The sequence below is a fragment of the Microchirus variegatus genome, assembly GCF_963457635.1.
Source record: "Microchirus variegatus genome assembly, chromosome: 17".
Classification (NCBI taxonomy): Eukaryota; Metazoa; Chordata; class Actinopteri; order Pleuronectiformes; family Soleidae; genus Microchirus; species Microchirus variegatus.
The window spans coordinates 20,652,589-20,667,788 of NC_139818.1; the positions used below are offsets into that span (position 1 = coordinate 20,652,589).

Consider the following 15,200-nt stretch of genomic DNA (forward strand, 5'->3'; position numbering starts at 1 on the left):
GTTGTGGATCAGAGGTGCTACTTGTCAGCACACTGACATTATGCTATTTCCATACACTTCACGATGAATTAGATTTGCACTTGGCACCTAAAATATGTGTTTTGCAAGCAATACACGGGTGGAAGGATGTTGATAAGCACCGTCTGTCACTTAGAAATTGCACTTTAATGACTCAAATTGAGAGTATTTTAGGTTGTAATGTTAGGAAGTTAATGCGTTTCAGGGCTGATGCAATTCATCTATTTTTATTCTGAGAACTATACTATATGTCCTTTGTTGGCTGTTTGTTGTCTCTTCCACAATGATATATTTGATTGATGGACTGATTTCAACTGGACGGATGAACAGTCAAGAAGAACTCCACAGATTCTTGCGTGGCCTGGGCCAAACTGGACAGTTGAGCAGCGTGTATGCGTTTGGGAATGCGTTATTGATTTATTCTGACATCCAACACGTCAGATTAGAGCTCTCCACTATATTTTCCATGAGCTACTGTATGAGGCAAAACACAGGGTCTAAATGACGCTTTGACGTCTACGTATGGAAAAATTGACGCACACACTTTATGGTCCTATTTTAAAGTAAAAGCACTCACATCGAGTCTGGCTTGTAATGCGAGTTGCTTGTAAGTGTGTCATTTGGGTGGAGGCATGATACAAAAACCTGTGACTTATTGTTCTCAATCTGCTGTGGAGTGTCCACAACAACTCTGCAACGCAAGTAGACTACCGTTCAAAAGTTTGGGGTCACCTATACATTTTTTTGTGTGTTTTCCATTAAAAGCCACACATTTATTCATCAAAAGAGTTGCAAAATGAATAGAAAATATAGTCAAGACATTGACAAGATTAGAAATAACAATTTCTGTGCTGTGCTAGCATCATTGCACAAGGGTTTTCAAGGGTTTTCTAATCATCAAATAGCCTTTTAATGGGATTAGCAAACACAATGTACCATTAGAACACTGGAAATGGGCCTCTATACACCTATGTACATATTCCATTCAAAACCAGACGTTTGCAGCTAGTGAGTCGTTACCACATTAACAATGCATAGAGTGTATTTAGGATTCATTTACTGTTATATTCATTGAAAAAAAGTGCTTCTCCTTCAAAAATAAGGAAATTTCTAAGTGACCCCGGTATTGTATATCTCGCTCCTTCCATTTATACAAACACTATAAACGATCACCATTTAAAATGACATCACAATGCCCTGTTCTAGTTCCCAGCAAACCTTGTGAACTCAACTCCTGATAACCTATAACAGGCCAGCACAAAAAAAAAAAAGGAAAAGAGTTTTTCCCGTCAGCTTCTGAACGATGTTCTTTTGCCGCCACAATGCCAGCCTAAAATACACAGGTAATGAAAACACCGACGCTGCTGCACACACCAAATGACTCCTTGTGTTGGTTCGCGGCGTGCAAATGATGCTTCCTTCCCTCCGCTCATAATAGCCTCTATTGTTGGCATTGTGTGGGAGGGAGACACTGATTTGCCACGGCCGGTATAATTCTCTCATTACGAGTTCAGAAGGGGGGAAAAGAGGCACAAGGATGGAGGGGGCCCACAGGCACGAGGCACGGCGTCCCACAAAGAGGGGAAGAAAAAAAACTGATAATGGAGCAAATCCATCAGCTTCTCACTCCCAATCTCTGTCCGTCTCTTGTCATCCATCCACGAGGCCTTTAGATGGAAGTCATTTCAGAGAGAGAGCTCGGAGTGAAAAGTGGCTCAGAAGAAAATACAAAAAGAGATAATGGAGTACAGGCATTCCGAGCTCTTGCCATAATACCATGCAATCTGTCAGAGGGGAGGGAGACAGTAGAGTAGGGGAGGCTGTAACAGAGAAAGAGGTTGTGGTGCAGCAGGGGGAGAAGAGAAGACCGCCGACATAGAGGGAACACACAGTGTGAGAGGTGGTGGTTAGATCAGCCTCTTCTCCTCCCTGGTCGAGTGCAGCAGCTTAGAGCTTTTAGCGAGCTTATATTCACCCACAGTGTCGCTGTGACCTAACTTAGAAACCTCATTCACTCGCCCGGGCTCCCTCTCTCGCTTCTCTACAGCTCATCGCTCTCATCATTGTTTTCACTTTTTTGTGTGCAAACGGGTGCGAGCGAGTGAGAAAAAGAGCGTCCGTCCACGCACACCAGCTCGAGGGTATTTCGAAAAAGAGACCCCTGCCCCTCTCTTCATGATACTCTCAGGGTCCTTTAGGCACTCGGTTTAGTATTCAATCACCAGCAACAAGCTCACCTTAACAACACTGACTCCAGTAACCTTGGCCATCCATTCACCTGTCCAAGAACAAAAGCGTTCTTCCAGAGGGAGCCATTAGACGGATATAGCTCTGGGAAAGAAAGTATCCAACGCACCAGATGGGCTGTGCTTTATACCGACTCCAGGGCTGGACGGCAGACTCACCGAGACCATTACTGAGAGGGAGGAATCAGGCTAAACCATCGCAACGTTTCAGGTCCAACGATGGAGGCGAATTTATGACCCGAGACTGCAGGTGGACGCCGATTGTTGCCCAAAGATTGGCATTTGACATTCTTTCAGGCAAACCATAATTTGTATTTCATTTAAGTACAGACTTTCCTTCCAGGAAATGTACATTTTCAGGGGTTAAAAGGAAGAATTCTGTCATCGCTGATGAGAAATTATATACCGTCAGTTCAACGGTTAGTGCCAACGAGCACCTGTCAGATACCGCAATTGCATTTTGAGTCACTGTGAATAACCGAGTTTCTGAAAAGTCCCTGGAGCTATTTGAAGCTGCTTTTGATGAAATATTAGAGGGTTTTTTTGGGATGTAAAAAGGTTCTGTCAATTTTATAATAGTTGTTGTATTTCCTGATCCAGAAAGCCAAAAAAGGCTAATTTTATACAATATTTAATTGAGTTTGAGTCTTATATCGTATATAGGTTTAGCACGATCAAAGGTTTTTATTTTTCAGAAAACCAGATGCTTGTTTCTGGGACTGAATGAATGACAACACAGTTCATCAGACTTATAAACAGGGGCTTCTTAATCTTTGGCAATGGAAACACAAATAATTGTGTGATATACCAAACTGAACTGAACAGAATTGTAATGCTAAGTGGTTTTAGGTGCCAGATTTGCTTATTTAAATATGTGTGTGCGTGTTAAAGAAATTCAACGTGCAATGCTCTGTGTGTGTGTGTATATTCCACAAAGTGAACATTTATGTCTGTACCATGACCCACAACTGAGTTCTTATAAATAAGTCTGTGTCCATGTGTCTCAAGAAGCTGAACCAAGGGACCAATTGTCTGAGAGTGTGTCTCACAGGGAGGGAAACAGGGGAGGATGTCTGCGGTGTAACACCTTGTTAATGTGACAGACAGACACGGGTAAAACAGTCGCACAGGGAACGAGCCACCGTTGACCACTTTGCTCGATAACTCGACAGATACAAGGAGCCGCAGCGGTTCGGTTTGTTAAGCTGCTCTTGAGTCCAGTTCCCTACACAACCTGACGTAGATAAGTAGCTGGCACCGAGCTCAGGAAACACTACTTCAGTTAAAAACCATTGAGCTGGAGTCATTGAGTTCCAATGAGACCTAAAAAAGAGAGGACCATTTTGGAACCAGTTTATACTGTGTAAGGAGGGTTACTTTCACCATAGATTATATAGCCTTATATGTTATGTGTAAGATTGCCCAAAATGTTAAAGGTATTTTAAATGTGTTCTACAGAAACATACTTCAAAAGTACCAGTTGATATTGAGAAAGAAGCAGGTAACCTTTTGGACAGGTCAGTGTAACATAGAGACAAAATAATCTGCTTTAAGACAGGATATTCTCTGTAGATTGTCCGGAGGGTCTGTATATGTGACACAAACATCCAAAAAAGTCGCTCCAGAACGTTTCCAGAGATTTTACAGTCATTTCCAAGGTCAATGTTGAAGTGAGCCAAACCTAGGATGTATATTTGGTCGAGTAGTGTACTTACATTAGCCTAAACATGTCCAACACTCTTTAAATCCATAAATATCTATATTTTTATTCAAGGTAATGGATCTATATGACTCTTAAGAAGCTTCCATGGCAAAACAACAATTCCCATGATCCCACACTGCTTCCCCACGTCATCACTCTAGGTTTTTGTGCCTTAAACACAACGTCTGCCACTAACCTAACATAACCCCAAGCCCGTGTGTCTTTGGACTGTGGGAGGAAGCGGGTTTTTACCCCGAGAAAGCTGCTGAACTTGGAATTGGACAAAAAAACATAACCTTGATGCAAAGATCTCCAACCATGTGTCCACTCAACATGAGTGTCCTGGCAATTTTGTGAGGGATGTCAACGCGGCCAAGTGTACCTGATAGACGTGGTAGGCGTTGGCAGCTCGGCCCTGCAGGAACACAGAGGGGATCCACACGTTGATGAGAGCGCGATGAGCCCTGAGTGACGCAAAAGAACAAAACCATCCTCAGCGTCTGAGTCATCATCATCATCATCATCATCATCATCATTACCGTTACCATTATAACTGTGTGTGCACCGTGCTTGGACAGCTCTAGCAAATTACAGCTCAGTCTAGTAAAACACCTCAAAAACCTCATTTTGCTCATGGACAGGGAGTAAAAAAACAAATTAAACTGTGTTGAAGGAGCTTTGTTGGCTCTAAAATCTAGGAAAGAATAATGGAACAAGTACTTTTTTTTTACAAGGATATTCAAAACAAGAGGAACTCTCCGGGCAACAGAGGAAGAGTGAGAGAAATATCCTTACGTCTCAAAGTCTGACAAGCTGGGGTCGTCCGACGTCTGACTTAAATCACCTGGAAGCTAAAAAAAAATAAGAAAGAAACAGAGAGTGCTGAATGAGTCGTGGCCGAGAACGACCAAAAAAAGACAGACGATGCATACACACACAAATACACTCAGTGTCCAGTGTGACTGTTACCTCACAACCTTTTAAAACTGATTAAATCACCTGGAAAACCACTGTTCATGATCCATTTAAGGATTTTCTTCAGTTTATTTGGGACATTTTGACGTTGTGTGTAGGTCCTCCCAACATATGAAGGTTTTTGAGGGTTAGGGGTAGAATTAGGGTTAAGTTGGGGTTAGGTTCTGGGTTAGGCATGTAGCTAAGATGGTGAGAGTAAAGGGAATATGACCTCAGAACTACAAAGAGACAAGTGACAGTGTTCTTCAAGCTTAGGATGCTTCACTTTTTTTGTTGTCCATTGAAGAACCACATGACGATGGCCCAGATAAGTAAAACGAAACTTAAGGGACAGGAAATGACATCAGCCACAGAGGCTACTGGGAGCTAACAGCAGTTAGCATTTGGAAAAGTGATCATTTGCAGGCTCTAGCCGGCACATTGCCGTCATGTATAGCATAGAACTCTGTGCTGCACTGTGGAGCCAAGAATAGAACTTTTCGCGGACTTCCGGTTTTCTGATACCGCTGCCCTCCCCAGCACTCTTGCGTGTTTTACGGACAAAGAGGAGCTCCGCGGGACAACAATTCCAGGAATTTAGCGCATTGTGACGTCCAAGTGAGCGCGGAAGTCAACATTGCGTGTTTTTTAGACTGAGGAGGACCACAAAAACATGAGGGAGTCATCTTTTTTCGCACTTTGTCGACTGTTAGGACCTCCAGAGTCCCAACTATAAGGATTTAAATGATTAAAAGGTTGATTTTGCATAATACGGGACCTTTAAATGAGGTTTACAGCCACACAGACACATATGTAGTATATACACAAACATCCTGACACTCACACATACATGACAATGTTACAGAAAATTATATAGAAAGGCAGGGAGCTAAAGCCATGCAGCAATCAGAAGATACAAACAAATCAGAAATAGTGAGTGGTCCAGGAGAGCAGAGCTGAGGTCCTGTCTTCAGCTTGAGGCTGCCATCACCACCACTCTATGACACTTTGGACAGTGTGTGTGTTTATGGATGTGTATTTATATTCATGGACAACCTGAGTACACTGAATACTCTAAACCAAGTGGGACTTGTGCCACCGTAGGGAAAAAGTTGAAGTCCCTGTAGGTGTTCAAACTTTGTTTTTTTACGATTAGGGTTTGGACTTTGTGTCCCCGGAGCATCACCATATGTTGGGCATTCTGTTCGTGTTTGTTGCTCATGTAGGAACAAAAAAAAAAAGAGAAGTGGTTTGCCTGAAATACCCTTGGATCATTTTACATCGACATCAAATCAAAAAGTTCATGAGCAGAGAAGGAGCGAGATGTGACCGCGGCGTGACAGTACAAAAGAAAAATGAAAACAGCAGCAGCACAGGCGACAAAACACAAAGCAATGGAAGTTAAGCAGTATTGGCAGCCGTTGACTGGAGAGGGAAAAATGAGCGGAGCGACCGCCGCAAAAACAAACAGGGAGAAGATGGAAATCAAAGTAAATCGGCATCAGTCGGAGACGAAAGTCAGAGTGATGGAGAGGAGAGGCAAGACGGGGAGGGGAGGGGGTGAGAAAACCAGATGAGAGTAACCAAATGAGACAATACATCAGTGTGTGTGTGTGTGTGTGTGTGTGTGTGTGTGAGTGTGTGTGCACTCACCGGTCCTCTCAGGTCAATGAGTTCCTGTCTCATCTGGATAATGAGGTGGTCCTTGGCCATCAAGGTCCGGTACAGGCGCTCGTTGAACTCGATCAGCTCGCCGTGCATCTCGGCCACCTGCGGCGCAACAGAAAAACAAACAAAAACACTTAGATTAATCACGCTGTGGAACAAATATGATGCGATTCATAAATATGTAAAAGAAGAAAAAAAAAACAGACAAAAGAAAATCACGTTTCACAGAGATAACGTACACAAAAAATACACAATCCTCAGTTTCCGTTTAAGAGGCACGCGACGTGAAATTTATTGGATGTTGACAGCAGGACACATTCTGTGAAACAGTGGAAAAAGTAATAGAGAAAGGATGTGAGGAGAGTGAAAACACTTCATATCCTATTCAACTGTCCTCAGCTCTAAGTAACCTGGACATTGTGTAATTCACATCTGTGTGCACGCATGTCTTTCTAACCAGGCTGGACACTGCGGACAGGTCTCTGTCAGTCGACCGACAACTGTGACACACACTGTGCTGTGCGGAGGACACCTGCTGTCACGGCCGCTCGGGCAGAGCAGCGTCGACAGCTGTCAGGTGAGCTGAGTCGCTGCTGCTGCTGCTGCTGCTGCTGCTGCTGACAGTACTGACCTTCCTACATTAACTTATTCACAGAGCCATTTAAAGAGCCCACACACTGGCACAAAGGAGGAGGAGAGGCCTCTTATGTAATAATGACAAATAACAGTAATTATCAAAATAAACTGGATTCGTCAGGTTCAACACAACAGCTCGCAAAGAGGAAAAAACTTAAAGATACAGTGTGTGCAAAAACGTTTATACATTTATTCTCTACGCAGAAGACGGAGACGTGTTTACTGTGACCGGATTGCGATCGGAGTCGGACCACAATTTTTTCAGTCCGTCAAAGACGACTTCTTCCCCCGTTTTAAATGACATTCTACACCGTTCATTTGAAAATAGGCTCTGCACTGTCAGACCTGACAGAGGGAGCTTATGTGTGTATGCAGCAGCAGCACAGGAGTGGCTAGGAACAAAATGCATCTATCCAATCAAACTGATCAAAAAGTAAGAGGTCAATACGGATGAGTTTTTGGGGGTTGTAGGAAACCGAACTGCCCTCGATGGAGGTTTGAATTCTCCGACCGATTTCCCATGTTTGTCTTATTTTACCAGGCGAGGTCCACGAATTTTGAAAATCTGCCAAAGATGATGGAGCCATTTTACCTCTGGCTCCATTTCTGAAAAGGAACTGTAACTACGGCTTTGAGGGAAGTGATTGCTCCGAGCAGAAAATCAATCACCGCTCCATCACATATAATTATTTCAGATTCATAAAAGTAAAAAATAATCTTCTTCTTTTTTGTTTAGTGGCCTGCTAAGAGGATTTTGTTAGAGCTTTGCTTTGCTAAGCTAACAGCACCTGACTGAAGACAGACAATTCCTTGAAAAACATAAATCAAAAAGGGGTTTTCAGGGATTTTTCTCAAAACATATCGGAGCTCTGTTTTTCAACCCAGGGTAGTCTCCCTCTGCTGCCCTCTAGAGGCGACGCACCTGTGGAATTTCAGTTAGAAACGCCATCCAGTGAATATTTCAATTTCAATTTTAATGTTTAACAAAAAAAAAAAATAAATCTCGGCTGCGGTATTAAAAGTAGCTTCAAACCTTCAGTTGCCATGACAACCCTGTTTCAAAAAAAAAAAAAAAAAAAAAAAGGCAGAAAGCGAGGTAATAGTGTGAAACGTGTTGCCCTCACATCTGGGGAACCAGAGTCTGCCTAAAGGTAGGTAAAATAAAATTACAAATATTTCCCTCTCTGGAATTGGGTCAGACTGTGAAATTTAAAAAAAAGCAATCAGAGAGAGAGAATAAAAATAGACAGTGAAAAAATTAAATACATTTAAATAAGCTGAAATGTGGAATGCATAAGAATCCCACAATGAGGTTTTTTGGGGGGTAAATATGAGAAACATTTCCGAAAGTTGTGAGATAAACATTCAAATCCAAATGCAGTATTCAGCAGCACAGAGATGAAACCACAAGAGAGCTGATCTCACTCTGAATCCGGAGCGTGTGTGTGTGTGTGTGGTTGGCTAAAATGTGATCTGAAGAATCCTAAACTCACTTGCCAACTCAGGTGGAGATGCCAAAAAAAACGCTGCATGTTCGCTCTCTCCCTCTCCTCAGATGTTTAAATCACATGTTCAAACGCTGCTGCCGTCTATATTTAGGTGAACTGCGAGTGCGGAGAAGACTGGAGATGACAGAGACGAGTACGCGAAGCAAATTACAGACGCACGACTCAGATCTACAGATCTGTTGTGATTTCAAAAGGCCGACGACGACTGCAGCGCGGACTAAATATAAAAATGATAGCGACAATTAGGACAATGAAAACATTTCACGGGAGAGATTTGATTTGTACACACGTCTGTCTTTGTTTCTTGGCTCTGCTGCTGCTGCTGCTATTTAACTGCAGCGCTCTTATTAAGAGAATCACAACATGCATCATCTCCTCGGGCAGGCGTTTATATCTTCACCACTGTCAGACGCAAACCTGAGCTCCGCGGGCACCGCATCAATCAAAGTACTAAGTAAATATGTTGTAACAAGGCTTAAAAGTGTGTGATTATCATATTTTTACTCACACAAAAAGACAAAAAAAGTAACATTTCTGCATTTAAATATTTAAAAATAAACCAATGAATGTTTCCAACACATTTCAAATCCATTAAATCTTTATTTATACTGAAGGCAAACAGACACTTTCATTCATGCCGGTTGCCTTTTAATGACATCATCTGCTTCTGGGAGCTGCTGTTGGGTTTTAAATGGGGTTTGGCTTTGAAAAATCGCTATAAATAATAGACTTTTAAAAGCTCTAAATGCACCTCTGTACTACTGCAAATATTTCACAATAAACCTTTGTGTCGAGGGGAGAAATGAAGAGGAAATAGAAATGCTAGAGTGCTTTTATTTTGAAACTACAGGATGTAATTGAGCCAAAGCTGGTGATTCAATGCTTCAATGTCATCATTTAACTGTGAGATAAAAGGAAAATAACGTACCTATTTCACTTTGACAACTGTTTTTGAGGAATATGGTTTAAGCCTCGACTCGATCCCCAGTCTGGTCACATTTAAAAAAAAAATGTAACAGATACATCCACGGTGCTTAGTTAATATCGACCACGACGACGGAAGATCAGACATGTTAGAAATCTCGGGATCAGATAAGGCGGCAAAGTAATAAAGCAGAGCCGATGGTAATCTTTAAACATAAAACAGAAGCCAACCACTGCTCCAAAATATAATCCCCAGACCTGACTGTGTCTGCGTCTGTATCCTGGAAGCTATCCTGGACGTTTGTTACAGAAAATTAAAACTTTTTTTCTCTCTCTCTTGGGGAACAGGAAGTAGTTACACCCCGCCAAAAAAAATTGTCCTTGACACGGCCGCAATTCATCATTCCTTTATTGAACCACCACAACTGTTTCATGAAAGGGGGGGAATTAATTTTAAGCGTGAAGAAACCCAATTAATTCTCCCATGAGAGGGAGCTAATCACGTTGTCATTCTGTGGCCATGCATATATGTGTGGAACAGTATAGTACGATGTGTATAAGACTATATGAACACTTTGCATTACCGTAGTTATGTGACGGTTTGTGCTATTGGAAAAATTCCAGCAGTTTCTGGAAGTTGAGACGTTGCACGTCAAAGCCAATGTGTGGTTATTACGGTAATTTCACTCGCGCTGTTTCAGGAAGCCGGCGAATCAGCGTATTTGTCACCAGAGAGTAGTTGGACATTGATACAAAAACTCAAGCAAATGTCATTTTAAATAATGTGTTATACCGTGCAAATTTTAATTTTAATACGCAAAATCTGGTGTCCGTATACAGCTACATTGTTTTCCAAAACCGTTAGCCTAATAGCATAATTGCCTTAGCCAAATTGCAAATAACTGCCAGATATTGAAAGTTGTTCTGGAAAAATGGGCAATATCACTTACTCACAGGATATTTTCTGGCCCTTTTCTGGTTAAAATAAGCAGGAAAAAGTCCAGACAGACATTTGTTAAAGTCAAATCTTACCATTATCATTAAAATGCATGACCAGGTTTAAGCGTTACATGCAATAATCATTACTAATCTGCATTATCCCACTGTATACGCTGACCTTGGTCAACTCAAGGCCACACAAAGGCTCCCGTTAATGATATCAATAAAAACTGCATCTGCAGGATAAGGAGCTGATTAGTGCCTGTTAAAATTCCCTTTCACGTCGCCATATAAATGGTTTAAATACAGATGAGTGCGGAATGAATTAATGAAAGAGTTTCACGAGGTGAAGGGCGGTGTCAGAGAGAGTTCAGTTTGAGTTTTTTTTAACACAAATGAGAGTGTGAAAATGAATACAAAGGGGGATGAAAGGACATAAATAGGATCCAAAGAACAAGGCAACAACAAGCACAGGAGCAGACCGCGGGGAGGATATTAATTCTCACACACAACGAGCAGAGCACGACATGTACCGCCGTCTCGCTGAGTTAGCATGTCTACTCGGCTCGCAACACTCGACAAACCTGAGCGGTCCCTTGTTGAGTCTTGAAGGTGATGGAATGATTTACACTTCCCTTCAAGCCAGCGCAATTTCAAGTTGAAAAGCTTTTAGTGTGAAGCCGTGAAAAAAAAAAACAGCACAGCAGAGGCAGGTGACGGGCTTACAGCGTTGACGCAGGAAAGTCACGCACCGTACGACACTTTCAGTAGAAAAAAGGTGTTTCCACATTAAAAAAATAGTTTCAGGAAGATATTTTTACCTCTGTATCACCAATAATCACCTAGAAGTTTGCTTAGTTGCAGAAGGTACAACTGTATAGGGCGACGGTAGCTCAGTGGTAGTTAGTTGTCTTTCAACTTGAAGGTTGTGGGTTTGATTCCCACCTCCGCTAGTCTATGTAACACTATGTCCTTGGGCAAGACACTTAACCCCATGTGAATGGGTATGAAAGATGAGTGATAGACAATGTGGTGCACATAGATGTGCTGTATGGAAGTGTGAATGGTAAAACTGTAGTGTAAAACAGCTTTGAGTGACCATCAAAGACTAGAAACAGCACCAGGCTTGTATAAAGTACAAACATCTTACCAGAAAATGACTTTGGAAGAAGTTTGAAGTCACTTTTTTAATAATATTACTGAAGTAAAAGTCTTAAAATATATGACTTTTACTGTACTTAAGTATCAAAGTCATTTTCTGATAAGTAAAAGTGAGTATGAGGGTTGAGTCATGGTGGGTCAGTGGTAGGGCAAGTGTCTTCCAACTGGAAGGTTGTGGGTTCAATTCCTGGCTCTTCTAGCCTGTACTGTATGTGTCATTGAGCAAGACATTTAACCCATGTGAATGGGTATGAAAGATGAGTGATAGACAATGTGGTGCACATAGATGTGCTGTATGGAAGTGTGAATGGTAAAACTGTAGTGTAAAACAGCTTTGAGTGACCATCAAAGAATAGAAACAGCACCAGTCTTGTATAAAGTACAAACATCTTACCAGAAAATGACTTTGGTAGAAGTTTGAAGTCACTTTTTTAATAATATTACTGAAGTAAAAGTCTTAAAATATATGACTTTTACTGTACTTAAGTATCAAAGTGATTTTCTGATGAGTAAAAGTGAGTAGTAAGGATTGAGCCATGGTGGGTCAGTGGTAGGGCAAGTTGTCTTCCAACTGGAAGGTTGTGGGTTCAATTCCTGGCTCTTCTAGCCTGTACTGTATGTGTCATTAAGCAAGACACTTAACCCCATGTGGAAGCGTGTGAATGGCTGAAAACTGTAGTGTAAATCAGTTCATCAAGACTAGAAAAGCTCGCTATATATACAGACCATAACCAACTCTTCTTCTTCTGATTTAAATTGGTAGTAACGAGTAACAAAGACAGTTAGAGGAAAATGTAGTGAAGTAAAAGTAAAATGTGTACAGATACCACAGGGTTTTCAAAGTAAAACGTAGACAGTATTTGTGAAAAACTTCTCCTCCTTTGTGAGGATCTAAAACCCTGAGGTGGAGCGGATGGAGGGCGTATCTGGAACAGATTTTTTTTGTTGTTGTTGTTGCATTCACAAACAAAAATGGGAGTAGGAAGCCATGGCTGTGTGTCTCAGCAGGGAGCTCCCAGGGCCGTACTATGATGAAAGCTCGGGACTTAAGTGACCATAATGCACGGCAATGTTCCGCCTGAGGAGCTGGGGCAAGCAAATTCGCAATCATTACAGAGCTGTTTTTGCACACTGTGGATTATTTCCCACTCCTCCGGCATGTGAATAAGCAGTTTCTGTGAGGTAGCTTGTTAATAAATAGGGGAAATATGTCCATCACTTAAAGGAAACAAGTTGTCCCTGTTGTGGGTTTAGCAAGGAAACGTTATCAACTTCAACCAATCACTTTTCAACAGCGCAAGGTACTCGCGGTGCATATTGGGAGTTCTAATGGTGCCTTGGTCTCTGTTTGGCATTTCAAGCGCACACAAAAAAACGCATAAGCATGCAAGGTACAGTATATTCCTGCCACCTGGGACTCACAGCTGATCCTGGGTAATGTAAAAAAAAATATATATATATATATATATATATATATATATGTTATAGCAGTGGTGTGCTACATCACAATGTAAACAATGCAGGTCTTTGAATGAAAAGGACCTTTCTAAAATATATTTAATGAGGCGTTCAATGAGGGTGTGTGTGTGGAGGGGGGGGAGGTCATTAATGGTAACTGTCACCTCATGACGCACACTCCCACATATACAAACACTTTCAAAGACAAAAGCACACACTCATTGTCATCCTCTACTTTTACTCTTACCCAACTTTGGAGCATATCCTATCCCCTAGAATTTAGTCTGAGCTGAGCCGGGTTAAGTGGCAGAGAAAGCTCAACTTGACTCGACTTGAGCCTGAATTCAACAGGTTCTTTTAACCTAGAGGGGTTTCTGGGCGTCTGTAGAAGATGCAGACGTTTGAACAGCATTGGAAATCAATCTGTCGTCCATTCACACAACACGTCCATTACTTTATACATAGTGTGTTTTTTGGTAGATTTTGAAATTTTTCACACAATTTCAGTATTTGCAAACTGCAACATAAATAAGTTGTCTTTATAGTGTGTAAGAGCGTGTGCAAGGGTCTTGTGAATGCATAATCTCTATGAGTGTCCTGACCAAGGATGCTGTGCAAGTGTGTGTGTGTTACGAGATACAAAAACTACAATAACTCATGCAAACAGGACAAAAATGTCCAAATTACTATATCTATTCCTATTTAGACAGTACAATTTTTCCTTACCTTGGTCCAAAATCTAAACATATATCCTTTTTTTTTTTTTAAACGTCTAATTTTAGGGGGAACTTGGTCCTAATAAGATATCACAGGTTACTTAAAGATTCAGTTACCATTAACAAGCTAAACAATGGTGTGTATGAAGTAAATACAGGAGTAAAATTCACCAACACAGATGGGAAATGTATTGGGTATAAAATCTTAAAGTCAGCTTAATCAAATAAAGGAAGACTTGTTTTCTTACATGTGTGATATAAGTACAACTTTCTTCAATTTTGTCCAGTTATGTCTAGTTTTTCGTCTGTTTTTCCGCATTTTAAGTATAATTACAGTCTGACAGAATTCCAGCCACGCAAAATATGCTTAACCCATTGGTAGATTATTTTTCCTTAAAGCAAGAAAATTCAATTTGGCTTATTTCTAATAGGGCTCTTTTTGCACTGTGGTGCACATTAATTTGTCTTTGAAAATATTCAGTTTCCTCTTCTTTTTTTAAAGTGAAATGATCTGTTTTTACTGTGCAGTAACGTGCAGCCAGTTTTTTTGCATTCATATTAATAGTGGGCAAGACATCATGACTTGAAAGGGATGCTCAGTTTGCAGGGGCATCAAAGGTTTGTTTAAAGATCTTAAACAGGGTGAGACGTCACTCAGGACATGTCCGCTTTTGTAAATCTAAATGCAGCCCGTGTGTCTCTGACTCACTCCATCCTGAAATATGGACAGACACAAAAATGGAAAAATGTATAGAAGTCAAGCTGTCCACTCTGAACTGAGGTATAAAAAGATACAAAGTGAGAGCGGCAGATGGAGTTTACACAAAAGACACAAAATGGAAGTTCACAGAAAAAAGGCTAAATCTGGGCCCAGCACACATCACACGGCCAACGCGATGAGCACTTGGATCATTCACGTTTGTTGTTGTTTTTCTTTAATGTCGTATTATATCCCTGAAACGCCACAGTGATGACAGCGTTAACGTACAATCTGTCAGCTTTCATTCTGGGCTGTTTTCATCACAATGCAGATGAACTTTCATAGAACTGTTCTCTCAGTCTATGCATGTCAAATTTGTTTGGACAGATTTTTGATTAGGGTTTACATTCAACAACAACCGTCACTGTCAAGGGCAAAAAATGATCATATTGACTGTTTCAGTAGTCAGTGAGTGTTTACATACTCTGGCAGACGGGAGATCAAATGACAAAATTGATGGATGAATTATGCACATTTAAGGCCCATTATTTGTAATTATATTCAAAAAAA

General features: G+C 41.1%; 1 protein-coding gene across 1 annotated transcript in view; it reads right to left on the reverse strand.

Moving 5' to 3' along the window:
* snx29 (sorting nexin 29) overlaps positions 1-15,200 on the reverse strand; it is a 127,064-nt gene that overhangs the window by 39,454 nt on the left and 72,410 nt on the right. The window contains exons 16-18 of the mRNA XM_083904118.1: positions 6,574-6,690; positions 4,762-4,817; positions 4,349-4,430 (exon numbers count right to left, since the gene is read on the reverse strand). Of these exons, the coding sequence (XP_083760244.1) occupies positions 4,349-4,430; positions 4,762-4,817; positions 6,574-6,690 (255 nt within the window). The remainder of the gene's footprint in view (positions 1-4,348; positions 4,431-4,761; positions 4,818-6,573; positions 6,691-15,200) is intronic.